General features: G+C 45.8%; 1 protein-coding gene across 7 annotated transcripts in view; it reads left to right on the forward strand.

Moving 5' to 3' along the window:
- bahcc1a (BAH domain and coiled-coil containing 1a) overlaps nucleotides 1-21144 on the forward strand; it is a 76072-nt gene that overhangs the window by 44241 nt on the left and 10687 nt on the right. The window contains exons 4-21 of one of the 7 annotated variants that reach the window (XM_074696089.1): nucleotides 871-996; nucleotides 1105-3453; nucleotides 3972-4086; nucleotides 4196-4395; nucleotides 4753-4914; nucleotides 7326-7621; nucleotides 7948-8293; nucleotides 10382-11317; nucleotides 12718-12887; nucleotides 12995-13131; nucleotides 13256-13369; nucleotides 16549-16663; nucleotides 16973-17207; nucleotides 17330-17524; nucleotides 19247-19420; nucleotides 19557-19840; nucleotides 20034-20117; nucleotides 20554-20683. In XM_074696089.1, coding sequence (XP_074552190.1) covers nucleotides 871-996; nucleotides 1105-3453; nucleotides 3972-4086; nucleotides 4196-4395; nucleotides 4753-4914; nucleotides 7326-7621; nucleotides 7948-8293; nucleotides 10382-11317; nucleotides 12718-12887; nucleotides 12995-13131; nucleotides 13256-13369; nucleotides 16549-16663; nucleotides 16973-17207; nucleotides 17330-17524; nucleotides 19247-19420; nucleotides 19557-19840; nucleotides 20034-20117; nucleotides 20554-20683 — 6168 coding nt within the window. The remainder of the gene's footprint in view (nucleotides 1-870; nucleotides 997-1104; nucleotides 3454-3971; nucleotides 4087-4195; nucleotides 4396-4752; nucleotides 4915-7325; nucleotides 7622-7947; nucleotides 8294-10381; nucleotides 11318-12717; nucleotides 12888-12994; nucleotides 13132-13255; nucleotides 13370-16548; nucleotides 16664-16972; nucleotides 17208-17329; nucleotides 17525-19246; nucleotides 19421-19556; nucleotides 19841-20033; nucleotides 20118-20553; nucleotides 20684-21144) is intronic. The other 6 variants (XM_074696093.1, XM_074696092.1, XM_074696090.1 and 3 more) reach the window with 6 other exon arrangements.

Raw genomic sequence — 21144 nt, forward strand, 5'->3', positions numbered from 1 at the left:
ATAATTTTCTCTTATTTATTCATTCAAGCAGTTTTCATACTTTTTAATATTGCATTATGTAAGATGGTCAGCGGGGAATGCTCTGCTTGACTTTTCTCATACACCTAAGCGGCACTATTTTTGCATCCAGCGCTTTCCTTTTCTCCTAAATGTCTTTCTTGCAACCATAGCGAATAATTAAGTGCATCGTATGAGAGATAGAGATCATCTAATTTTGATTAATTTGTTTTGATGTTGTAATCAGCCACTTGCACAAGAAGTGGGTTGTCATAGTGATGTTGTTTCTTTGTCCTAATATTGCGTTTGGCTTTCATCTCAATCCATGTTCTCTCTCCGCCCTCCACCTTCAAAGTCCTTTGTGATTTTTTTTTTTTCCAATGTCCCACGCAAAATGAGTTTAGTGTTTGGTTGTGGTGTAAATGTTCTCCAGATGGGCTTGATAAAATAGGCCCAGGTGTACTGGCTTACAGCCTTTACATCCATATGACCTTTTACCCCTGATGTAGGTCAGTCAAGGTCAGCCTCGCAGCTCTTTCTTTGTAGTAAACAAGCTTTGAATCCACCCTTATCACTCCATTCAGATGGATAGAGGTGCCACTGCCAGTTGTGGGAGAGAAATGGAGAGCCATATGTTTCGAAGACAAATTTCATACATTACACCAATCCCCAGGCTTGTCTGGTATTGTTTGCATTCTTAACTCAAGCAGGGAAGGCAAACATGACAGGCGGAGCCAGTACTTATTTGCGTATGAACACCACCAGCTGCATTGGACCTGAAGGATTATGCAGGGTTAGTCTGAATAACTGCATCTCGGTGGTTATTGTCCTGTCTTATCAGTCCTCTCTGTTTCTTTCTGCTATCCATCTCAGCAGCTCCAGGGTATCCTCGATTCTCAGGGAGTTTGGCCCACACTTTCCTTCCCATGAGCCACTTAGATCACCATGCCAACAGTGGAGTTCTTTATGGCCAGCACCGTTTCTATGACACCCAAAAAGGTGAGTCATGTGATGATTAGTTTAATCAGACAGAAATAAGACATTTGTTTTTCTCTTTGTTGACTGGTTTATTTGTTCTGACTTCCCTTTCTTTTTTCCCCACATCAGAGAATTTCTATCTTCGTAGTCTGCCGTCCCAACCACCTCTCATCTCAGCCAATCACAGTCTGCCACCTATGTCCAGGGCAAACTCGGGGCACTCTCAGGGGTCCTGCAGCAGAGAAAGAGATCCAGGTGTGGGGACAGGTCTACATAAAGGTCTCAAGGAGGGGTCGGTGGAGAGAGGAGTGGGGCCAGTCAAGGACAAGGAGAGGTCCAGCAGCAAACAAGATGCAAAGGAAAGGCAGCAGCACCAACAGCACCATAGCCACCAGCCGCCCCAGCCCACACACCACCACCACCACCACCATTCCCACCCACATCAACAGCATCCCCACTATCCACAGCACCCACTACCCCTGGAGGAGGTCAACAGTAGGGCAATGGACAGACACAAGACATCGCTTACAATGGAATACAGCAAGGAACACCCTCAGACTATGGGGAAGCCCCTCAGTGCCTGCTTGCACAATGGCAAGATGCAAAATGGAGATGCGGGAGCCGGGGCGGGGGCCAAGGCCTCCATGTCCAGCTGTGGTGGAGAGGGCACAGCCCTTGGGGCTATGGGGGGTGGAGGTAGCAGCCAGAGCAGACATATGGGGTCCAGTGGCAGTAGTCGTTGTACCAAGGAGGGGGTAAGCAGGGAGATGAGGATCAGTGAACAACCATCAGACTGTCTAGAAAGGGGTCAGGCACCACTTCACCATTCTCTATCCTACCCTGTACCTCCACCCTTACATATGGGTTCTCCTGCGGGAGGGGCACACCCCCATCCGCATTCTCATTCTCACCCCCATTCACATCCTCACCCAGGGGGCTTCCACTGCCTTCAGCTCCACCCGAGTCATCCACACCACCCACATCATGCCCACCACACACACCACCACCCAGATTTCTTCTGCCCACCTCCTCCTGCTCCTCTTTCCAACCCTGCTTCACATGAGAGGGGGCCTGCAAATGTGGTGCGAGAAGGCAAAGTCACTGGGCCAACATTTGTACCATCAGTGGCAGACCTGGGAGACAAAACCAGTGGGCCATTCCAGCTTGGTAACCCTGACTGCCAGGGTGTGGGAGTGGGAGGTGGAGGTGGAAATACAAAGGACAAGGTAATAGAAAAAAATGGAGGTGGTGGGCACCATGGTAGTTGGCACAGAAAACAGCAGCAGCAACAGCAGCAACATCAGCAACAACAACAGCAGCAACAGCAGCACCCATACAGAGAGACTGAGAAGGCACCAGACTGGATGCAATCCCACCATCAACACCTTCAGCCCTCACAGCTTCCTCCACCCCCTCAACTGCAGCCTCAGCACCCCCAACAGCAGCACCAAGTTGCACGATCGAGAAGCGCTGAGTGTATCAACACTGGTGTGGATATGGATGTGTTTAGATCCTCAGTGCCTCAGGGGCCAAAAGCTGGACACTCTGTCCCTCATTCTGTCAACACTTCACCCTACAGAGACTGTTCCCATCCGGGTCCCCCACCAAACTCCTCTCCACTTGGAAGTAAAGGCATGAGCCAGCATGGTGGGGCTGGAGCATCCCACGGCCCCAGCCCTGGGGTCAGCTGCTCCTTACAGAGAGACGGACAAAAGGTAGCCAGGATACGCCACCAGCAGCATGGCCGACCTGGCCAAGATGCTCCTTCACCTGCTGAGTTGAACCAAGTAACAAGCCAGGAGTTAAAAAGAAAGATGGACATGTCTCCGTATGGCTACAACAACAGCAGTGGGCAGCACCACCACCAGCAGCCCCCAGTGCCATCCTGGGCTATGAGGCCTCCAAACCATATGTCACAACCTGAGGAGGAGCAAAGGAAGTCCTACATGGAGTTAGGAACTACTGGAGGGCACTCCCAGCAACAGCAGCAGCAGCAGCAACAACAACAGCAGCCAGGAATGAGCTTGCCTCCTCCACAACCTCCCCCAGTCCCTCCCCTCAGTCAGCAACAGCAGCAACCACAGCAGCAACAAGAGCCCCAAGGACCAACTCAGGGGGAGAACAGTGCCATGAAAAGCTTACTCAAGTACAGCAACCAGCAACAGCCACTGCTTCTCTCCCAGAAGAGCCCCTTCGGGGGACTGGGAAACCTCAAATCAGGTCCTGCTGGTGGGAGCTGTGCTCTGCAGGTCAACAAACAGACCCTACCTTCCAGAAAGGGGCCGACCAACGAAAATGAACGTCCTGATTACAGTGGGCGGAGCAGGGACATGGGAGAAACAGGTCACGGAGAGACTGAAGTGCGACAGCCACCAGTGGGAATTGCAGTGGCGGTGGCCAGACAAAGAGAGCCACCTTGCCGGTCAGCAGACAGTCACTCCAACAACCGTCAGGGCAGAGTGCACCCTTCAGTGAAAGGTAAGCAGACGAGATCACTGCCCTATGAACAGAGCTGCAGGGAACAGGGATCAACAACTTTATTCTCATCTCTTACCTTTCAGTGACTTGGCTTTAACAGGGAGAAATAATCAACAGAGCAGGGAAGGAAAAGAGAGGAGCGGAAATATTTTATGCAGAAAGGAGAAAACCCTTACTTTCTAGTGAATGGATCTCTTTAAGTTTCAATGGCTTCTTGAAACTTTGAATATGACTTTATCTATGGTTGGCTGCACCATGCCCTCAGACTATTACAACTTTCTTTGATTTTATTAAAATCTATTATGTGATACCTGAATTACACGAGGATAGGTTGGCGTTGGGCAAATTTTAGAAACATTCTAAATGCAAAAGTAAAAAGGCAATAAGTAAAAAATCATTGCCGGAAGCCTGTAGTGAGTCATTGTAGTGTCAGATTAAGGGTAAGGGCCTTGAGAATAAGTCATTGCCATTTGACACGAGAATGAAAAGGAATGATGAAACTAATCTTTGTCTCGCAGGACTTCCCCGCTCAATGTACCCCTCAGATCCTGCCGCTGAAGAAGAGAGGAAGAGGATGAGTGGGGAGCAGATAGGTTTGACTTGTTTGGACAGAGAGAGGGATGCATATATCAGGTGAGAGATAGCACAGTTAGTTACCCAATATAAATCAATTACTTAAACAAAAAAGCCAATATAACGGTGGTCATGTGATTTTCCTTATTGTTGTCCGTCGTAATTCTAGGGATAACAAAGAAAGGGTCGAGTTTGCAAGAATCCATCCCTCCAACAGCTGTCACGGAGACCTCACCTCTCATCTCATGGTCCCAGGCGGAGCTTCCCTCCAGTCTGGTCAGTTAGGAGATCCGGCTGCACATTCAGCCCACCATCACTGGATGCCAAGAACTGGAAGCCCCTCCCTTTGGATGACAGGGCACTCTTATGGTAAGGAAATACAGTCTTGGGAATGAAGAGGCTGATATTTCATGATTTAATCCATTTAGAAAGTCCTAGAGGAGCCCTGTCCCAGCATTTCAGGGGCCAAACACAAAGTTTGATTATGTGTTGCTTAATGCTTAATCGCTAACTTGTGGTTATCTCAACTGATCTGAATATTCTCAGAGCCCTGTATCATCTCATGTTTCAGTAGGATTTAGAGAAAGAAACTTAATGTTATGCTTAAGAAACAATTATTCAGAGATGTTTTTAACTGCATATTTCAAAGTATGACCCATACATAAATACATCGTCCTAAATTTTGTCTGACCGCAACAAATCTTATCTTATGTCTTGTCTCTATAGCAGGTATAGGTCACACAGCTCTGCACCAGAATCTTCCCCCAGGTTTCTCTGCGGCCATGTCAGGCCCTCTACAGCCAGTTCTGCCTCTGCCTCAGGACCCCTCTGCCCAGCTGGTGGTTCTGCCCTCTGAACCTCCTGCACATCCTGCAACTCATCATTTGGGTATGCCACAACTTAGAATTATCTTTGTATAAAGCAAATTCTGTGAGCTCAGCACTTCAAAACTCTTGATCTGCCACACAAATGTTAGAATCGATGAGCTACTCAACTCAAACTTTATTTACAGAGCACATTTAAAACAACCAAAGTTGACCAAAGTGCTGTAGGGATTAGAAGCAGCACAAGTAACAGGAAACAATACCAAGATAGACAAAAACATTAAACTGTAGCAAATATAAAATGAAAAAAATTGAATCAAATGAATTCAAAGTTTACTAAAAATTATGCCAGAGGTCAATTTAAGCTTTGATTGAAAGCCAAGGAGAAGAGGTGAGTCTTGAGGGAAGATTTAAAAACCTCAATTGACCCCACAGAGCAGATATGTTAAGCCAAGTTGTTCCACGGCGAGCAGGCAGCTGACACAAAAGCTCTGTCATCTTCAGTTTTGTTGTATTTCCGCCTCGCATTTACACGGAAACAGCGTTTTAGCCGACCTAAAATGCAAACTTTTGAAAACGGCCTTCAGGTTGGATTTTTTCTAAAATGCTGCTGACACCGTTGCTGTGTAAACAGTAAGTAGGCATTTTCAGTAAAAACACTGATGTCACGCTCCGCTTTGCACATACAACAGTACAACAGTACCGTTGTTACAATTGTTACGGACTACTGTGTTGTGCTTGTGCTGCTCAATCTGCTGAATCTGCTGTCTTTCAACAAAATGTGCATCCGTTGCACCAGATGATCGGCTCAACTGTACTTGGGTAGAGATCTCCCAAAAGCGTCTTCTGGACAAGACAGTTTCAGCGCCAACTACAGGCCTGGAATATTAACTACAGTGTTTTCAGTCCATCTGCATTTCCATGTAAATGCAGATTTTTCCTTTTAGTGCGTTGTAGCGTTTTTGGATGAAACGTTGTCGTGTAAACGGAGCCTTAGTTTTGAGTCTTGTTTTGGGGGTGACCAGAAGCCACAGACCAGTTGATCTCAGTATCCTGGCAGGGACATGAGGAATAAAAAGTTCGGTCAGGCATTCAGGGGCAAAGCCATTAAGAACTTTAAAAACACAAAGTAAAATTTTAAAATCTATTCTAAAAGCACCTAGGAGCCAGTGCAGGGAGGCTAGAAGAGGGAAAATGCTGTCCTGCTTGGGTTTTCCAGTGAGGAGATGGGCAGCTGCAAGCAATGTAGAAGTGAGTTCTCAAGGGAGTTCTCAAGTCCCAAAAACAGAAAGTTAAAAACTTATCATACTGGCAAGGTTTGCCTACCACTGGCCTTTAATGGACTCGATCATTGTTCATACAAAACAGATGAACATTCAAGGAGTCACCATTCAAATCACCATCTTAGCTTCAGTAGATTTAAGCTTTATAGGGACAAGAGTACACCTTCATGCCGTACGTGCTCCACTAACATTCATGCATACATAGAGGAAAAGGTGTGAGAGTGTTTGGGTGAGGGAAAGATCACTTCTCAAACTCTTTGTAGACATATTCAGTGAACAGGCTGTGACATTTAATTAGCTCACAATCTTCAACGGTACATTTCCTTCTGTGCTCCACAGGAGTTTCAGCCGAGGGAGGAAATGCATCCGCAATAGCTTTCCCACAGGAAACATTTGCGTATCCAATTTTATGTCTCAGAACAAGGATTTTTATTGTGTCTATGAGAACAGGGATGGAAGGGCGAGTCGGGGTGAGAGAATAGAGTTCTTATAGTGCGGGCCCACTGCTTTCCAAAGGGGACCTGTTGAAGCACCCACATGAAGCTGTAACGCTCCTAAAACCCCATGATGAGAAGGGGTGTCCACCCACAGGCATGGGAACTCAGCCTCCTGTTGGACCCTTTTATAGAGCATTTTCTGTGGTTTGGCTGAGCAGGTGGGACTTTTGCACTGAGTGCATTTCCAGCCCAGTGTTCTGACCTCTGGTCAACTTTCGACCATCATCTGTTCACATTTCATCACTGTCATGAATTTTTTCCAGCATTCCAGCAAATTCTCCAGACACTTCTTAAAAGATACAGCTTTCTCTTCAGGAAGGAGGAGAGTGTGGGATTGCTGTGCCGGGGGAGATGTTGTACTGTGAATTCAAAAATAATTTTGAAAAGATTTGTCTCTGTCTTTGCTGTAAAATGTGAGAAGAATGATTTTTAAATGATCCATAATGGTTTTAATGTTTTTAAATGGGTTTGTGGGAGGTAGATAACGAGAGATATGGATAACACAATGCTGTAATGTAGTGTTGTGAATCGTGCTCTTGTGTGTGTGTGTGTGTGTGTGTGTGTGTGTGTGTGTGTGTGTGTGTGTGTGTGTGTGTGTGTGTGTGTGTGTGTGTGTGTGTGTGTGTGTGTGAAACAGTGTCTATGTCTTCTAAGGTAGCCCCTTATGTTACATCCCTCCTCCTTTTTCTCATCAGATGTGATGGAGCAGCCAGGGCTGTGGCCCCCTGTGTACGGTGCCCGGGGCCCACCCTCCCACATGCAGCATCCTGCTGTGTACTCCCGATCCCAGTTTCTACGGCAACAAGAGCTGTATGCTATTCAGCAGCACCAACAGCTTCAGCATCAGCATCAACATCAGCACCAGAGCCACCAGTCACAGCAACCACAGCCACAGTCTCAAACCCAGCAGCAGCAGCAGCAGCAGCAGCAACAGCAGCACAGAGCTGCACATGGCATGGACATGCAGCATCATACAACCCATAATTCCCAGGTGACTGCATTGGGGAAAAAATGTATCTTGTCATGTGATTTAGAATTTGATTAAAGGAGATTTTCTTGTTTCCAGCTAGATAAGACAGTAAGAATGAAGTAAAGTCTGTGAGCCATGAGTCAGCTAAAATCCTCACATTACCATTTGGTCTATTTTTAACTCCCTTTTTCTGGGATATGCTGATTTTCTCACAAGGATAAAATGAATCACCGAATATAGGTTGCAGCTGTAGTCAATGAGGAGTTTGCAAAGAATTCATTAGTGCAAAGCCAATAAAGAAATGTACTCTCTTTATAAACATGATTGTTTCTTTTTTCATGCCATAGATGCAGAAGAGGCCAGATGAGCCCTCAGTTGAGCTAGAAGAACTAATTTCCGAACCCAGAACGCCGAAACCTGCCAAGCCCTACTCTTACAACCCACCTCAGAAGAACACCTCCCCTCCTGGGGCTCTCACTGCTCACCTGTCTCCTTGTTGCCAGTCCCCCTCGCTACGACCACATCCTAAAAGCACTCCCTCTACACCCTGCCCTGCTCCCAGCCCAGCTGCAGCAGCCCCTCACTCACCTGTTATCAGCCCTGCACCACCACAAATACCCAAAGGGAATGAAGCCCAAGACAAGAGAGTGGAAGGACAGCCCCCACAGGATTACCCACAGTCTCTTGAACCTGGTAAGCAAACAGAAATATTCTCCAACTACCTATATGAAAGACTCAAGGTCATGACATGACAATAAATTCTCTACCTACAGTTAATAACCTTGCTAATGATCATATTTCTGCTGTTGGTAATGTTTTTTATGATTTTGGCAAGCCCCCCTGGTTCTCTAAGGTTTTCTAACATGTTTCCGTGGTAATGACTGAGAAACACCTCAATAGCATCCCTCGCCTTTCCCCACCTCCACAGGCCTCATGCTCGCTTCATCATCATTAATGTCTGGCTAACAGCCACCTAATACCAGAGAAATTGTGTCAGGTGCTCTGATAAACCAAAGGCCTGGCCCACTTCAGAAACACTCTTACACAAGGTTGCATGCGGTGCTCTGTTCCTCCTCCTGATAGTTTATCTTTTTCTTTCCTTTTTTCTTTTCTTTTTGACCCTAGAGTGGGCATAAAAAATGAGGATATTCTCTGTTTTAACATGATTCAGAAAATAACAGCATTAGGTCATTTTTGTAAATGACCTTGGTAAGGATATCAGAGAAAAATTGCCCCTCTATGCTGATGATACCATCGTCTACACCTGTGCACACTGTAACAGAAGCAGTGCAAGAAACTCAGGGGCTGTTTACAAGACAACTGTTTAAGGGTGAAACGCAAAAGTCTTGTTGTGTTTCAGCTTCACGATTACATAGAAACGGTGTTTCAGCCGACCTAAAACGCCCTCCAGAGTGGGATTTTTCTGAAACGCTGCCGACACTTTTGTAAGCCGGCGTTTTCAGTGGAAACGCTGACGTCACACTCCGCGTGAGCGCATACAATAGACCAACAGTACCGTTGTTATGATTGTTGCGGACTACCGTGTTGTCCTTGTGCTGCTCAATCGGCTGACTGTCTTTCAACAAAATGTTGCTCCACTTTTGAACTTCGTATTCCCCAATACACCAGATGATCAGCCCAACTCTACTTGGTGAAGATCTCTCTAAACCCGCTTCTGGACAAGAAAGTTATAGTGCCAACTATAGGCCTGGCTGGCATACTTACTACAGTGTTTTCAGTTCCTTGGCGTTTCCATGTAAACACAGATTTTTTCACTGCAAATGAACAATAACTCAAAAACCATACCATGAACCAGCCAACACTCTATTTCTGCAATTTAATATACTAAAATTTACTTACTTAGTTGAATATATCACCATACAAACAATGTATAAAGCAAAAACTGGTCAATTACCACATAGTATTTAGAAGCTGTTTATAATGAAGAACAACCAATCAATAATGCAATAATACAATAACACCATATTTCATTGTCTGCCGGTTGGAGGGGTCAATTAATGGAATTCCTCCCCTGAAGAAGTAAAAACATGTCGCACATTAAGAAGGCTAAAAAGAATGTACAAAAACCACTTAATTAAGAAATACACCAGGGAGAATATTGATAGGTTTATTTTTATGATGCTTCTAGCTCCAATAAATGTTTACAGCAACATTATTGTTTGCATTTTTTTTCTTTTTCTCACTTATTTTTTGTGATCTTTTTTCTTTGTTTGTTTTTATGAGATAAGAGGGGTAGGTGATGATAAGCTTTGCTTCAACCTTCACCCTTCCGTTTTTTTCTTGGAAATTCCAAAATTTTACTTTAAACTCATAAATTGTTTCAAGTGTTGCAAGGGAACTTAAATAAATTTCTTTCATTCATTCATTCTATATATTTTTTCAATTTGACTGAATATCCATTGAAAAGTGACCTCACATTACCATTCTAGTTAAAACGCTTAAATTGACGATTGGCTTGTTGAGATCAAACCCTCTTTTTTCTTCAGTGCAAAGAAAGAACTTGTGGAGGCTACATTTCAGGCTGTGACTGGTTTTGATGATTTATTATGTAAGCACGCCTCTTCTTCCACTTCTCTGACCTTTGATTTAGTTTATCATGCACCTCTTTGCTTTATTGCAAATGCAACTCAAAACAGATTTAAATAAAGGTCAGATAAAATAAAAAGGAATGAGTTATGGAAGATATTTGATGAATCTATAAGAATGGTTCATCCAGTGGTGATAACCAGTGATTTCATCGTCTTTATTTCTTTTCTCCAGATTTGCCTCCTGGATACACCTACCCTGCTATGTCCATGAGCTACAGAGGTGGACCCTCCCCCCAGGATGTTCGACTGGCTGAGCCAGCTGACCTGGAAGCTGTCCAAGTGGAGCCTGCTGAGCATGCTCCCCAGTCCCTTTCCAACCTCGGGGAGAGGCTAGAGTGCCAAGCGATGGTCAGGCCCCTCCCAGAGCCTCTACCACCTAAGGAAGTGGAACAAGGAGAGGAGGACAGAGTTGTTGAGGGAGTTCTGGAGCAGAGGGAGGAGGCTGAGGTAGCGGTGGTGACAGCGGCCAGCTATGTGCCTGGAGAGAAGGAGGTGGAGGATCAGAGGCCTGCTGAGGAAGAGGTCCTGGTTTGCCCCCCTGCTGAGAGCCCGGTGTGCGAGGCTGCTTCTTGTCCGGTCTCCCTCTCAACAGAGGAGCTCGAAAGGCCAGAGGCTGTCATCACCTTGGAGGAGGAAGATGATGATGAGGCAGTGGGTGAGGAGAGCCAGGTGGAGGCTGCTCAAAAGGTCAACATGCCTGAAGAGAAGGAGCCAGAGCTGCCTAACATCATTGAGCTTGACCCTGCTTCCCCTGTTACCCCTCCAGCCCAGGAGGAGGCAAAGAATAGCAAGCAGGAGAACGAGACGTGCCCTGATGATGCCTCAGTGGATTGTGCGTGCGTTTCTCCTGCTCCTACTTCTGCTCCTCTAAGCCCAAGTCAGACAGCTGTTGCCGAGCCCCACAAACCTCATGTGCCCTGCTACTGGAGTCTGGAGCTGCTTATTGCTGCAGCATTCTGCACAGACGTCCCTCCCTTCCCTTTGTTTCCTTTCAGTGCACCGTTAATTGCCCAATCACCACCTAACCCCCACCAGGGTATGGAGCTTCTCAGTGAGCTGGCTGATCTGGAGCTACAGGAACAAAAGCGCACCTGTGGGAAAAGCCAGGGTGAGGGACAGTCGCACTTCCACCACTCATACACATAAACATGCATACTGAAACACACTTATTGCACTTCTCTCTTCTAGTTTATCCTCCTTTTCCTTTTGTCCACTGAGACAAACTCCCACTCCCCCCTCAGGCCTAGCCTCTGTCGCTCTGTGTTCCCTCCAAGATACTCCTCTCTTCCTGCTGGTCTCGAAGGCCTCTGGTGAATTCTAACATGTCCCCAGAGAAGCTGTCTGCAAGCCTGCTTGCCGTTCCTCTTCTTTGGTGTGTTAAAGGCACTTTTATTTTCTAAAAGGCTGTTCTAACGATGCAGAGGCCTCAGGAGAGGAAGAAGAAGCAGGAGGACAGGGCTGAACTGCTAGTGAGGGGTGTGCGCCTCCCTTCCTCACCCCCCTCTCTTCCCTTCCAGCTTTCCTTTGGGAGCTGTCTCACTGTCTCTCCATCCTGCCACTGTTTGATCCACACGTGTGCTAAAATGCACACACATCAAATACACACTCGGTTGCAAATGCGCTCAATCCAACAAGAAGGAAACAGACACACACCAATTGACTTCTTTCGCTCTCACACACACACACACGCGCACGTTTCTAAAAGTTTGTGTGTAATCGCAAAAGCAGTCGATGTTTTTCAGCACCCTGGAGCATTGCCTGGCTAATTAGACCCCATTGTTTTTAAGTGCCTTTAAAAGCTCCCTTGTTTTTCAAAGCGCCATGTGCTTTTTTTTTTTTTTTTTTCGTTTCGTTGTTTTTTTATTTATGCAAAAGGATGTTTTGTGTTTACCACAGCATCCTAATGCATTTAACTGCTCCCAAAAGAGGTTTCTATAAAAAGGGTATCATCAACTGATTTCAGAGTCAGTGATGTTGGCTTTGTGATGTGATCCTGTTGACAGCCCAGGGAAGTGTCTCACATCAAGTCACAACAATTGTCTTAACCAAAACAAGTACTAAACAAGAGAAAAGAATCAGTCTGAAGGCGGCGTTAAGTTGTGAAAAAAACTGGTTTTCTTTGTCTTTGTGGCGAGGTTTCATCCTGATATTCAGCCTTTAGGCCTGTCTCTTCAGTCAGTGCAACAGGCAGATAGGGATATACACGAAGAGCCTGGTCCAGATGGCCAATGACAAAGCAGCATCTGTTGAGTCCACATTGATATGACCCCTTAAACAACATACATAATCTCCAAATGCCAGCTTCTCATGCCAAAGTACCCCAAATATCTGTTTGTCAACATTATAAGACAAATTATAAAATTCTCAAAAATAACTACAAGGGCAGGCTTTCGCGATGCTCACAAACACACCCCAATCTTTCTGATTCACTGTGATACTTTCTAAACTGAGCATGCATAAACATAATACGAAACAAATCAATGTTTCATTTCTGTTGCTCTGTAACAGGAGACGAGATGCTGATGTTTGACCTCCAGAGCCTCGCTACCCTGGCCACAGCGCGTGCAATAGAGATGGGAACGCAGGACGGCAGCGGTGCGAGTTCGGGGCGACATTTCCCAGCTCGCAGGATCCTCAATTTACGCAGGAAATGCAGCTGGACACCTCGCAATGAACCGGTAAGACTGTAACTTTGTGTGCCCCGTGTTACAGTGAAGTAACTTTGTAAAAATGATAGAATGTAAATTTGGAAGATCGGAAAAATAACAAAAAGAATGTATTTCAGGTGTGCCCAGCTAAGGGTACCATTGAAACAATGGATGGTTCGGAGCTTGCAATGCGCGTGAAGTTGGCTGAGCTGCAGCGTCGCTACAAAGAGAAGCAAAAAGAGCTAGCCAAACTTCAGAGGAAGACTGACCATCAGTGAGTGTGACCCCATCCTCCAGAGCAAGACCAATGAGAACACATTGTTTTCATGGAGCACTGTTTGAAAGATTTGTGTAGCGTCTCTGTCTGCATGTGTGTTAACATCTGTTTGTGCATGCAGGAAGGAGGAAACACCTCGAAGCCCAGCACGACGAGGACCAGGGCGGCCAAGGAAGCGGAAACCCACCCTCACCACAGGTCCAGTGTCCTCCTCTGAGGGCCAAAGAAAAGTCAAGTGAGTACCGCTCAGCTAATCTCCGCTGGCTGGCTTTGGTCCAGTCTTGCCTGATAAGCCCCTTTGTATCACTGGCATACAGGGACTGCCTCTCATTGGCATAAACAGGAAACGGGAGAACACAGCTGAACCATTCAAGAAAGTCCTCTTGAGTCCCCTCCTAATTGAATCAGTGCTGGCATTAATCGTTTAACCACATAAACAGTGTCAGTTTTGTATATATCTGCAAGGAGAGAATATTTATGTGTGCTTGATATATGGACCACACGTATCTTAAAAACCGCTCTACCTCTCGTTAGTCTGTAACGCAGCTAATATTAAACCTCAGTGGCATTACACTCGCGCATGTTTGGCTTAGCTGTGCCATGTTGCAGGGGGAGCTGACTGCTGGCTGGGGGGATGACAGGCAGAGGATGTAATTAGAGTACTGTGAATTCTCCTGTAATCTGTCCCAGCAGCAGGAATGTGACACACCACAGTCCAATGAGGTCACCGGGGGTCCAAAGGATAACATGGTGGTCGGACAGTCCGGGCACTCAGAGATAAGCTGACATTTAGAACTCATTGTCCATGTGTGTCAGAAAATAATTAGAGGTAATCACAGCAGAATAAAAATAAAGAGGAGGACACAGATGAAAGTAAAGAAAAGCAATTTATTCAGGACAAATGTCCCTTAAATTTTCTCAGAATGTACTGATGACATTTAGAAATCCACCAGCCTTAGCGTCTTAAGTACTGAGGTTATCATTACTGTTTGGTGGTGGTGGCAAAACTGATGAACCAAAAGGTTTAGGGGATAAAAGGTTCCCGTCAGGCTTCAATTAGCCTTGTCATCAGGGTTTGGAAAGGCTTAGAGCACAGTATGCCAAGTTGCAGTATTCCCTTTTCCTCCCTCTCTCCCCCTCAACGTCCACCTCCTCTTATTCCTCCTTTTCTCACTGTGGTTTCTGGGCAGCGGGCCACATTGCTCCCAGCTAACCCTCTGCCGATGTCACCTTCCACCCATGTAACCCTGCCCCCATTGCCCGGCCAAACCCCGTCAGAATAGGGATGCTGATGCTGGCTGACAATGACACCCAAAACGAAAGGGTAGCAGCCAGGACCCTACAACAAAATGCAAGGGAGGAAGAGTACAGGGGCAACATGGGGGATTGTTCTGTAGGCCACAGTACACAGCAGTCTTTCTCCATTATCACTTCCGCCAGGAAGGTTATGTTTTTTGGAGAGTTTGTCTGTCTATGAACAAAATAACTCAAAAAGTTACAAACAGATCTTGATGAAATTTTCAGGAAATATTCAAAATGGGATAAGGAAGAAGTGATTAAATTTTGGAGGTGATCTGGATCACCGTCTAGATCTAGGATTGTTTTAAAGGATTCTTTAGCATTGTGAGATAGGGCTGTTTTCACCATATGTGTAAATGGTCGGATTGCTTTGCAAAACAATACAAGACATGGCCACCATAATTTCTGACAGATGTAAAAGTTCGATCCAGATCCTTGCAATATTCTGGATGCTAAGATCCAGAATATGATAAATGTATTGGGTCTTCATCATTTCAACACTGTCAGGTAACAAATTATTGTACAAACCTGCAACTAACACCGAAAGTATAACATTAAAGTAGGACTAAAGTATTGTATAACAATCACAGTATGCTTGGCGAAGGTCTGCGCTCTCTGAGTGCTTTTCAAGTATCAGAATTTTTGCCTCACCTCTTGCGTTCTTACTTTTCATTCAAGGCAGCTTGATAGCGATAAATTCCCTTTTGTTTCTGAGGATGTGTGTGTGCAGTGCTGTACAGAGTGGCATGACACTTCTGATCGGAGCAGGGAACAAGAATCTGGGGACTGATTAGCCCTATGTTGCAAAACATGGCAGGGTTATGTAAAAGCATGTGCTGCACCTGCCACTCATGCCACTACAAGAAGCTGACACTTGGGGACTGTGATGGAGGGCAGTGGGTCAGTGGCGTAACAACCCAGCCTTTTGGTAGTTTCTTCCTTACCTCAAATAGCTTGAACCATGGGGAGGGTGTGCGGCAGTGTTTGAGCAAGCAAGAGATAGATTCAAGCCTAATGCATCTGTGCAATTAGAAATGGATGCAGCTGTGCGCACATGAGCATTGATGCAGGCATTGTTTGTTTTTCGTGCATGCCTGTTATTCCTGAGGGTAGAGCGCTGGAGTCCTTTGTGGCGCTGCTTTGATTGGGGGGAAGGCTGGAGAGAACTGCCGCTCGCCAGAAACCCTGCTAATCAATTCTGTTTAATTAGTCACTGGATGCTCAGCCCCAACAGCCCCCCACAAAGGGGAGGGACTTTGTCATATTGTGTTTGTCAGCAGCGGAAGGCAAGCTGTGGCGGGATGTGCCTCACAGGGACAACTCACACTCCAGTGCCACCTCTGTCACTCTCCTGTCAGTCAGAAGGCAGACAGTCCCACTGCCCGACAACCGCCTTCGTTCTCTGCTCGTCTGTTAGAAATGCACGCTGACACACTCAGATCCATCAATACAAACTGTTTTTTCTGTCATGGTTGACCAATAGGTGCCAGAACAAAAAACTCACATATGTAAAAATCTTTGTATACTTCTTTTTAAATCCTGTAAATGTAACTGATTACTGAGACAGGCTCACCAGGAGAGGCTAAGTTAATCTTTTGTTTGAGCACGGCCTGCCTCACGTTGGTGTGGTCTGTGGGCAAGCGTCCAGAGGGAAATTCAAGGGCATCGCCTGTGATGCTGTTCATCGTATGGGGAAAAGTGTGCCACAGTTATATGAAAACACAAATGCAGAGCTATGATATTCACTGTGAACAACAGAGCTGCATACAAATGCAATACCTTCCAACCATTTACTGTCTCTTTCAAAGCTTCGCACTGCTTCAAGGGCTGCAGAGACACTCCCCAGATACAGCGTTAAGGCTTCTTACGCCACACTGCCCTCAAACAATCCCAGGTTTCTTGTTAGATCCCACTTTTCAAGTGTGTGGTTCAGACAGTGGGCTCTCCATGTCTTTTTTTGTCATCCTGTTCATCAGACAGAGAAAGGAGAGTTACTGGATCCCACAGTGAGGTGACTCAACTCTGTTTTCCCCTGTGATGTCCTACCCCCACTTTTTCTTTTAAACTACCGCTATCCTCCTCTAATGAATGCCTCTCCCTCGTTTTGACTGGCAGGTCGATGGGGGCGGGGCTTGCCTTGTCGCCTGAGGACCTTGAAGGGGGCGGAGAAAGCCAGAGAAGGAAGAAGAGGCTGTCCAGTCGAGGCTTTGAGCGACTCAGCAGCACACAGGTCAGGCTCCCCTTGTCCTCATCCCTTTTGTCCTCTGTGCAACTCGAACTGAAAGAGGCCACTCTTTGTTTCTCTGCGTTTGATATATTCCTTTGTTGCACACCATTTCTAATTAGGTGCTACCCTCAGGAGTCAAATCCTCTGCTCTCCATATTAATATCTTTTTTATTGAGGCTTCTACCATTTCTTTTTTTCTCTGTGTGTGAGCAAATGAGAGCCCTTTCTCTACCACGTTTTGATGCTTTCGCTGCTGCTGTGACCACGAGTGTAACTGGCTCTCTCTGACTCTCTCATCTCCCTCTGTTGCAGCAGATAAAAGCACAGGGCTGCAGAAAAAGCAGTCTTCACAGCATGCTCAGCTCCAAACTGGCCAGTGATGTGACTCAGCTCAAACAAAAAGCTCATGGTAAAAAGAACCTCTCAGGGACAGGCTCGAGGGACAAGGAGCTTTCACCCTGTAGCTCCAACCCCAAGTATAGGCACCGAAGCCAGGGCACGAGCAAAGCTGAGTCCAGGCTGGAGTCTGGGGGACAAAGTGACACAGGTAGACACTCCCAGTTCTGATACCAAATATGCTGAATGTTCTATTTTTATTGCTGTGTCCAGTTTTAGATTTAAACCTTCCGAAAAATTCTAACACGGATTTGGAATTTTGATTTTTCTCAGCAGCCAGCGCAGACAGTGGTACCCAAGAAAGCTGGCCAGGACTGGTGCGCCGTGGACGTAAAAATGGATCCAACTCCCTATCGCAGGGTTCCTCCCGTCTGAGCCAGTCCAGAGCAAGAGTCCTTCGTGGCCACAGGCAGGACACAATGGAGGAGGGAGAGAGCTCCCCTGCAGAGACTGACTCCTCTGATCAAGGTGAGGAAGTGGAACCAGCCCGAACGGACACAAGATGACTTTAGATAAATCATCAACAACTCCAAATAAATCAGTGGTGACCATCTTCCAGCAGCTAGCTAGCTAGCTACTGTCTTGTTCATGATCAGACATTGGAAATGTTTGGGTTATCCCTGTGCAAACGTGCAGAAATCCAGATAGAAAAAACTACAAATGCTCAAGAACACAGCAATCCTTTGTTGATTTGAACATAAATACAGTCATAATGATGCAGACAGCACGATGGATGACCTTCAATAAAAGGTTGAAGCATCATATATGTGTCCCAAGCGCTGCTGCCTGGTCACAGCAAGGTCACCAGTTTGAATACCAGTTCAGGCAAAGTGGGCCTTCTGTATGAGGTTTTCATGTAGTCCCGTGCATGCTTGGGTTCTCCCCTGCTCCCTCAGCTTCTGGCTACCCTTTCATTATTTAAAAAAAAAAAAAAAAAAGACATGCTCATCAGGTTGATTTAAAATTGATTAGGTGTAAATGTACATGTGAAATGTCTGTTTCTGTGTGTCAGTCCTGTGATTGACTGGTAAACAGTCCAGGGTGTACCCTGCCTGAAGACAGCTGGGATAGTCTCCTTCTACCTGTGATCCTGAACAGGAGAAGCGGTAGAAAATGGATGAATGAATGAACTAGAAAAGCACTCAGAGAGTGCAGACCTCGGCCAAGTATATTGTGATTGTCACACAACACTTAAGTCCTACTTTAATGTTGTACTCCCTTTCAGCAGACTGTCTGCTACAATTTGGTGTTAGTTGCAGGTTTGTACCATAATTTGTTAGCCTGACAGTTTTGAAAATTATGATGACCCAGTACATATTTCATATTCCAGATCTTAGAATCCAGAATATATGGTGAAAACGTCCCAATCTCACAATGATAGAGAGTCCTTTAAAAAAAAAAAAACCTGGACCCAGACGGTGATCCGGGTTACCTCCAAAATTTAATCACTTCTTCCTTATCCCATTTCAAATGTTTCCTGAAAATTTCATCAAGATCTGTTGTCCCAAATTAAAATCAGGAATTTGCTCTAAACATGGAAAGTTATGAGCATCTAAACAAAGAGCGGCAGTACATGAAGCACATTTCCAATTTCAAAACAATCAACCCCTTACAAGTCGTCTTTTTGTCTGACCGGAGTATCAACCAACACTCTGAATCTGGAATCCTCCCCTTTGAGTCTGGTCTGCCCTTTTGTTAACTTGTAAATCACTTTAAAAGTAATCAGAGGTAAGTTAATACGTGTTGATGAATGCCAGGGGTGTGCACGGACATTTGACACCTCAGTGATCGGCCTTGTCGACCGGTCTGAGCTGGATGTGCAGCCACAGCTGTGGACACTTGCCTGTGAGCGGATTTGACAGCAGTGGAGACTTGCAGACTGGGTCAAAGAGCTGTTTGAGAAAGTGGAGTGACAACACACACATAAACTCACTCCTACACTCAATTCCACATTTACCCTGTAGCATGTGGGTTAACACCAGGAAATACCACAGAGGCAAGGCACTTCATTCATAATTTCTCTGAACAGCAACTGTTTACTTAAATGTGAACAAAGTAGCTGTGAAATGATGTAGAGTAAGTTCAACAAATGGCAGATTGGGATTGACTTACTTTGACAGTGGATTTGAGAATCTGCACGAGTTCATAAACCTTTCCTCTATCTTTTGTATTTGTTTCTATCTCTGTTAGATGACGAAGAAGAGGAAGGCAGTTATGATACAGACGAAGGTCAAGACTACAAAGCTCAATCCTGCAGAGATGTCACTTCTAGCTCCTCCATAACGGGTCCGAGTCCCTCATCTGTTGTGAAATTGGAGGCCAATCAAAAAGCCAGGAACAAGAAACAGAGACAGGAGCTTTATGGTAAGACTATCCTCTGAAACTAATTCAGAAGTCAACAGAGCTGCCCCTCATGTTTCATGGGAAGCATCTGTTTTGCATTTCTCTTCCTGGCTTGTTAGTGTGGTTCTAAATCTGTTTCTCTAATCGAACTCTACAGGCTCCCAGAGTCTGTCTGGAGCAGAGGGGGAGGTCAAAGTAAGAAAGAAGCCCCCCTGTAGGCTAGGCCTTGCCACTGCAGTGAAAAACCACCATGAAGATTACCGGCCTGAAGGGGTAAGAAGGCCATGTGTGCCCAGGTCGAAGGAGCCTCGGTGGGGTAGTCTCGGGACCAGAGGAAACCGCTACCGAAGGAGCATGGGATTGGCTACCTTCCCGACTACCACTGAGAGGCTGAAGAGGGCAACTCGCAAGAGCACTATGCTGAGAGGAGCGATCAATAAGGTTAGCAGAAAGAGTTTTTGCAGATTTTAAGATGTTAAATTCCAGGAAAAGGGCTACTCTCGTGCTCCTCGAGTTCCTGGGGATGAAAAAATCAAACAGTCAACTGTCTTTAAGAAATGCCAGATAGAGTATCTATTTCTGATGGAGTTAAAGAGACTCATCACAGTGTCATTTATCATGTTGTCTGCCACAGCAGAGAAGAGGCTGCTGGTCAGTCGGAGCCCCATCTTCACAGCCTGAGGAGGGCACCCGGGGGAGACGGAGCAATGATCAGCAGGTACAAACCACTCAGTTAACCATCAAACAGAATCCAATCCTGCAAATAAGCCACCCTTCACACATTCTATTAACAATTCTGGTGATGTCTTACTGTCCCAGATTTCTCACCCTAAGGACTGTTACTGTAGAACTATTAAAAGTACTTAGCGCATTGCACATAGCCCAACCTCCTGCTGAGTAATCTTAAGGGAGGCGAGGATGGGAGAGCAGATACAGGAATGTGGGGAAACTCACACCTTCTGCTGCATCTGAGCGGAGAAATGTTAGGAGTAAACGTGTTACTGATAGGAGATGGTAGAGGCACTGTGATGTCCCCTGCAGTTCATGTCTGCTTTGAACAACATGCTGAATCACACCTTCTATCTCTAAGTTGATTTTTCAGTCCATCCTTTGCATTAATTTGTTTTCCTGACTGCCCCCTCTGCCCCCTCCAGTCAAAGGGACGAGCAGTGAGCCGGCTGCTGGAGAGCTTCGCTGCTGATGAAGGCTTTCAGATGGATGGAAGCAGCTTCTCAGAGGAGGAAGAGGACAGCGGACATGCACATAACAGCAAGAACCCTGAAGGTAATCATGTCACTGGGTATCTTTGAGATTTCCTGCTACAACCTGGTAGATGGTTAGGCAAAGTTGTGGGGCGTATCTGGTACCAGCCCTTACAGCCTTAGATTTTGCAATACAGACGAGCCTTAAAGTACTAAACTGTCTGAAATGAGGGAGCTAAAGCTGTTTGTTTGGAGGCAAAGCAATCACCTTAAACTCTTTGGTTTCCTGAGTAGTCAAAAGCTAGCTGGGTTCAGCATTTCCAGTGTGGTAGTATCATTTTGGGACTGCATGTTGCCTGAAATCGCTGTGACTACGTTGATGATGGACGAATCTAGATCCATGTTTCTGCTCATGGTCAGAGGGCGAATGATATCTCTGTCCAGTCACCTGATATCCTCCACAGACTACTGATTGATCACGGAGTATCCCTGCTCACAGAGCAACAGCCTTTACAATCCTGTCATCACTTCATTCTTTCTTAA

The sequence above is a fragment of the Halichoeres trimaculatus genome, unplaced genomic scaffold, assembly GCF_033239565.1.
Source record: "Halichoeres trimaculatus isolate MK-OKI-2021-1 unplaced genomic scaffold, fHalTri1.1 fHalTri1_scaffold_20, whole genome shotgun sequence".
Taxonomy (NCBI): Eukaryota; Metazoa; Chordata; class Actinopteri; order Labriformes; family Labridae; genus Halichoeres; species Halichoeres trimaculatus.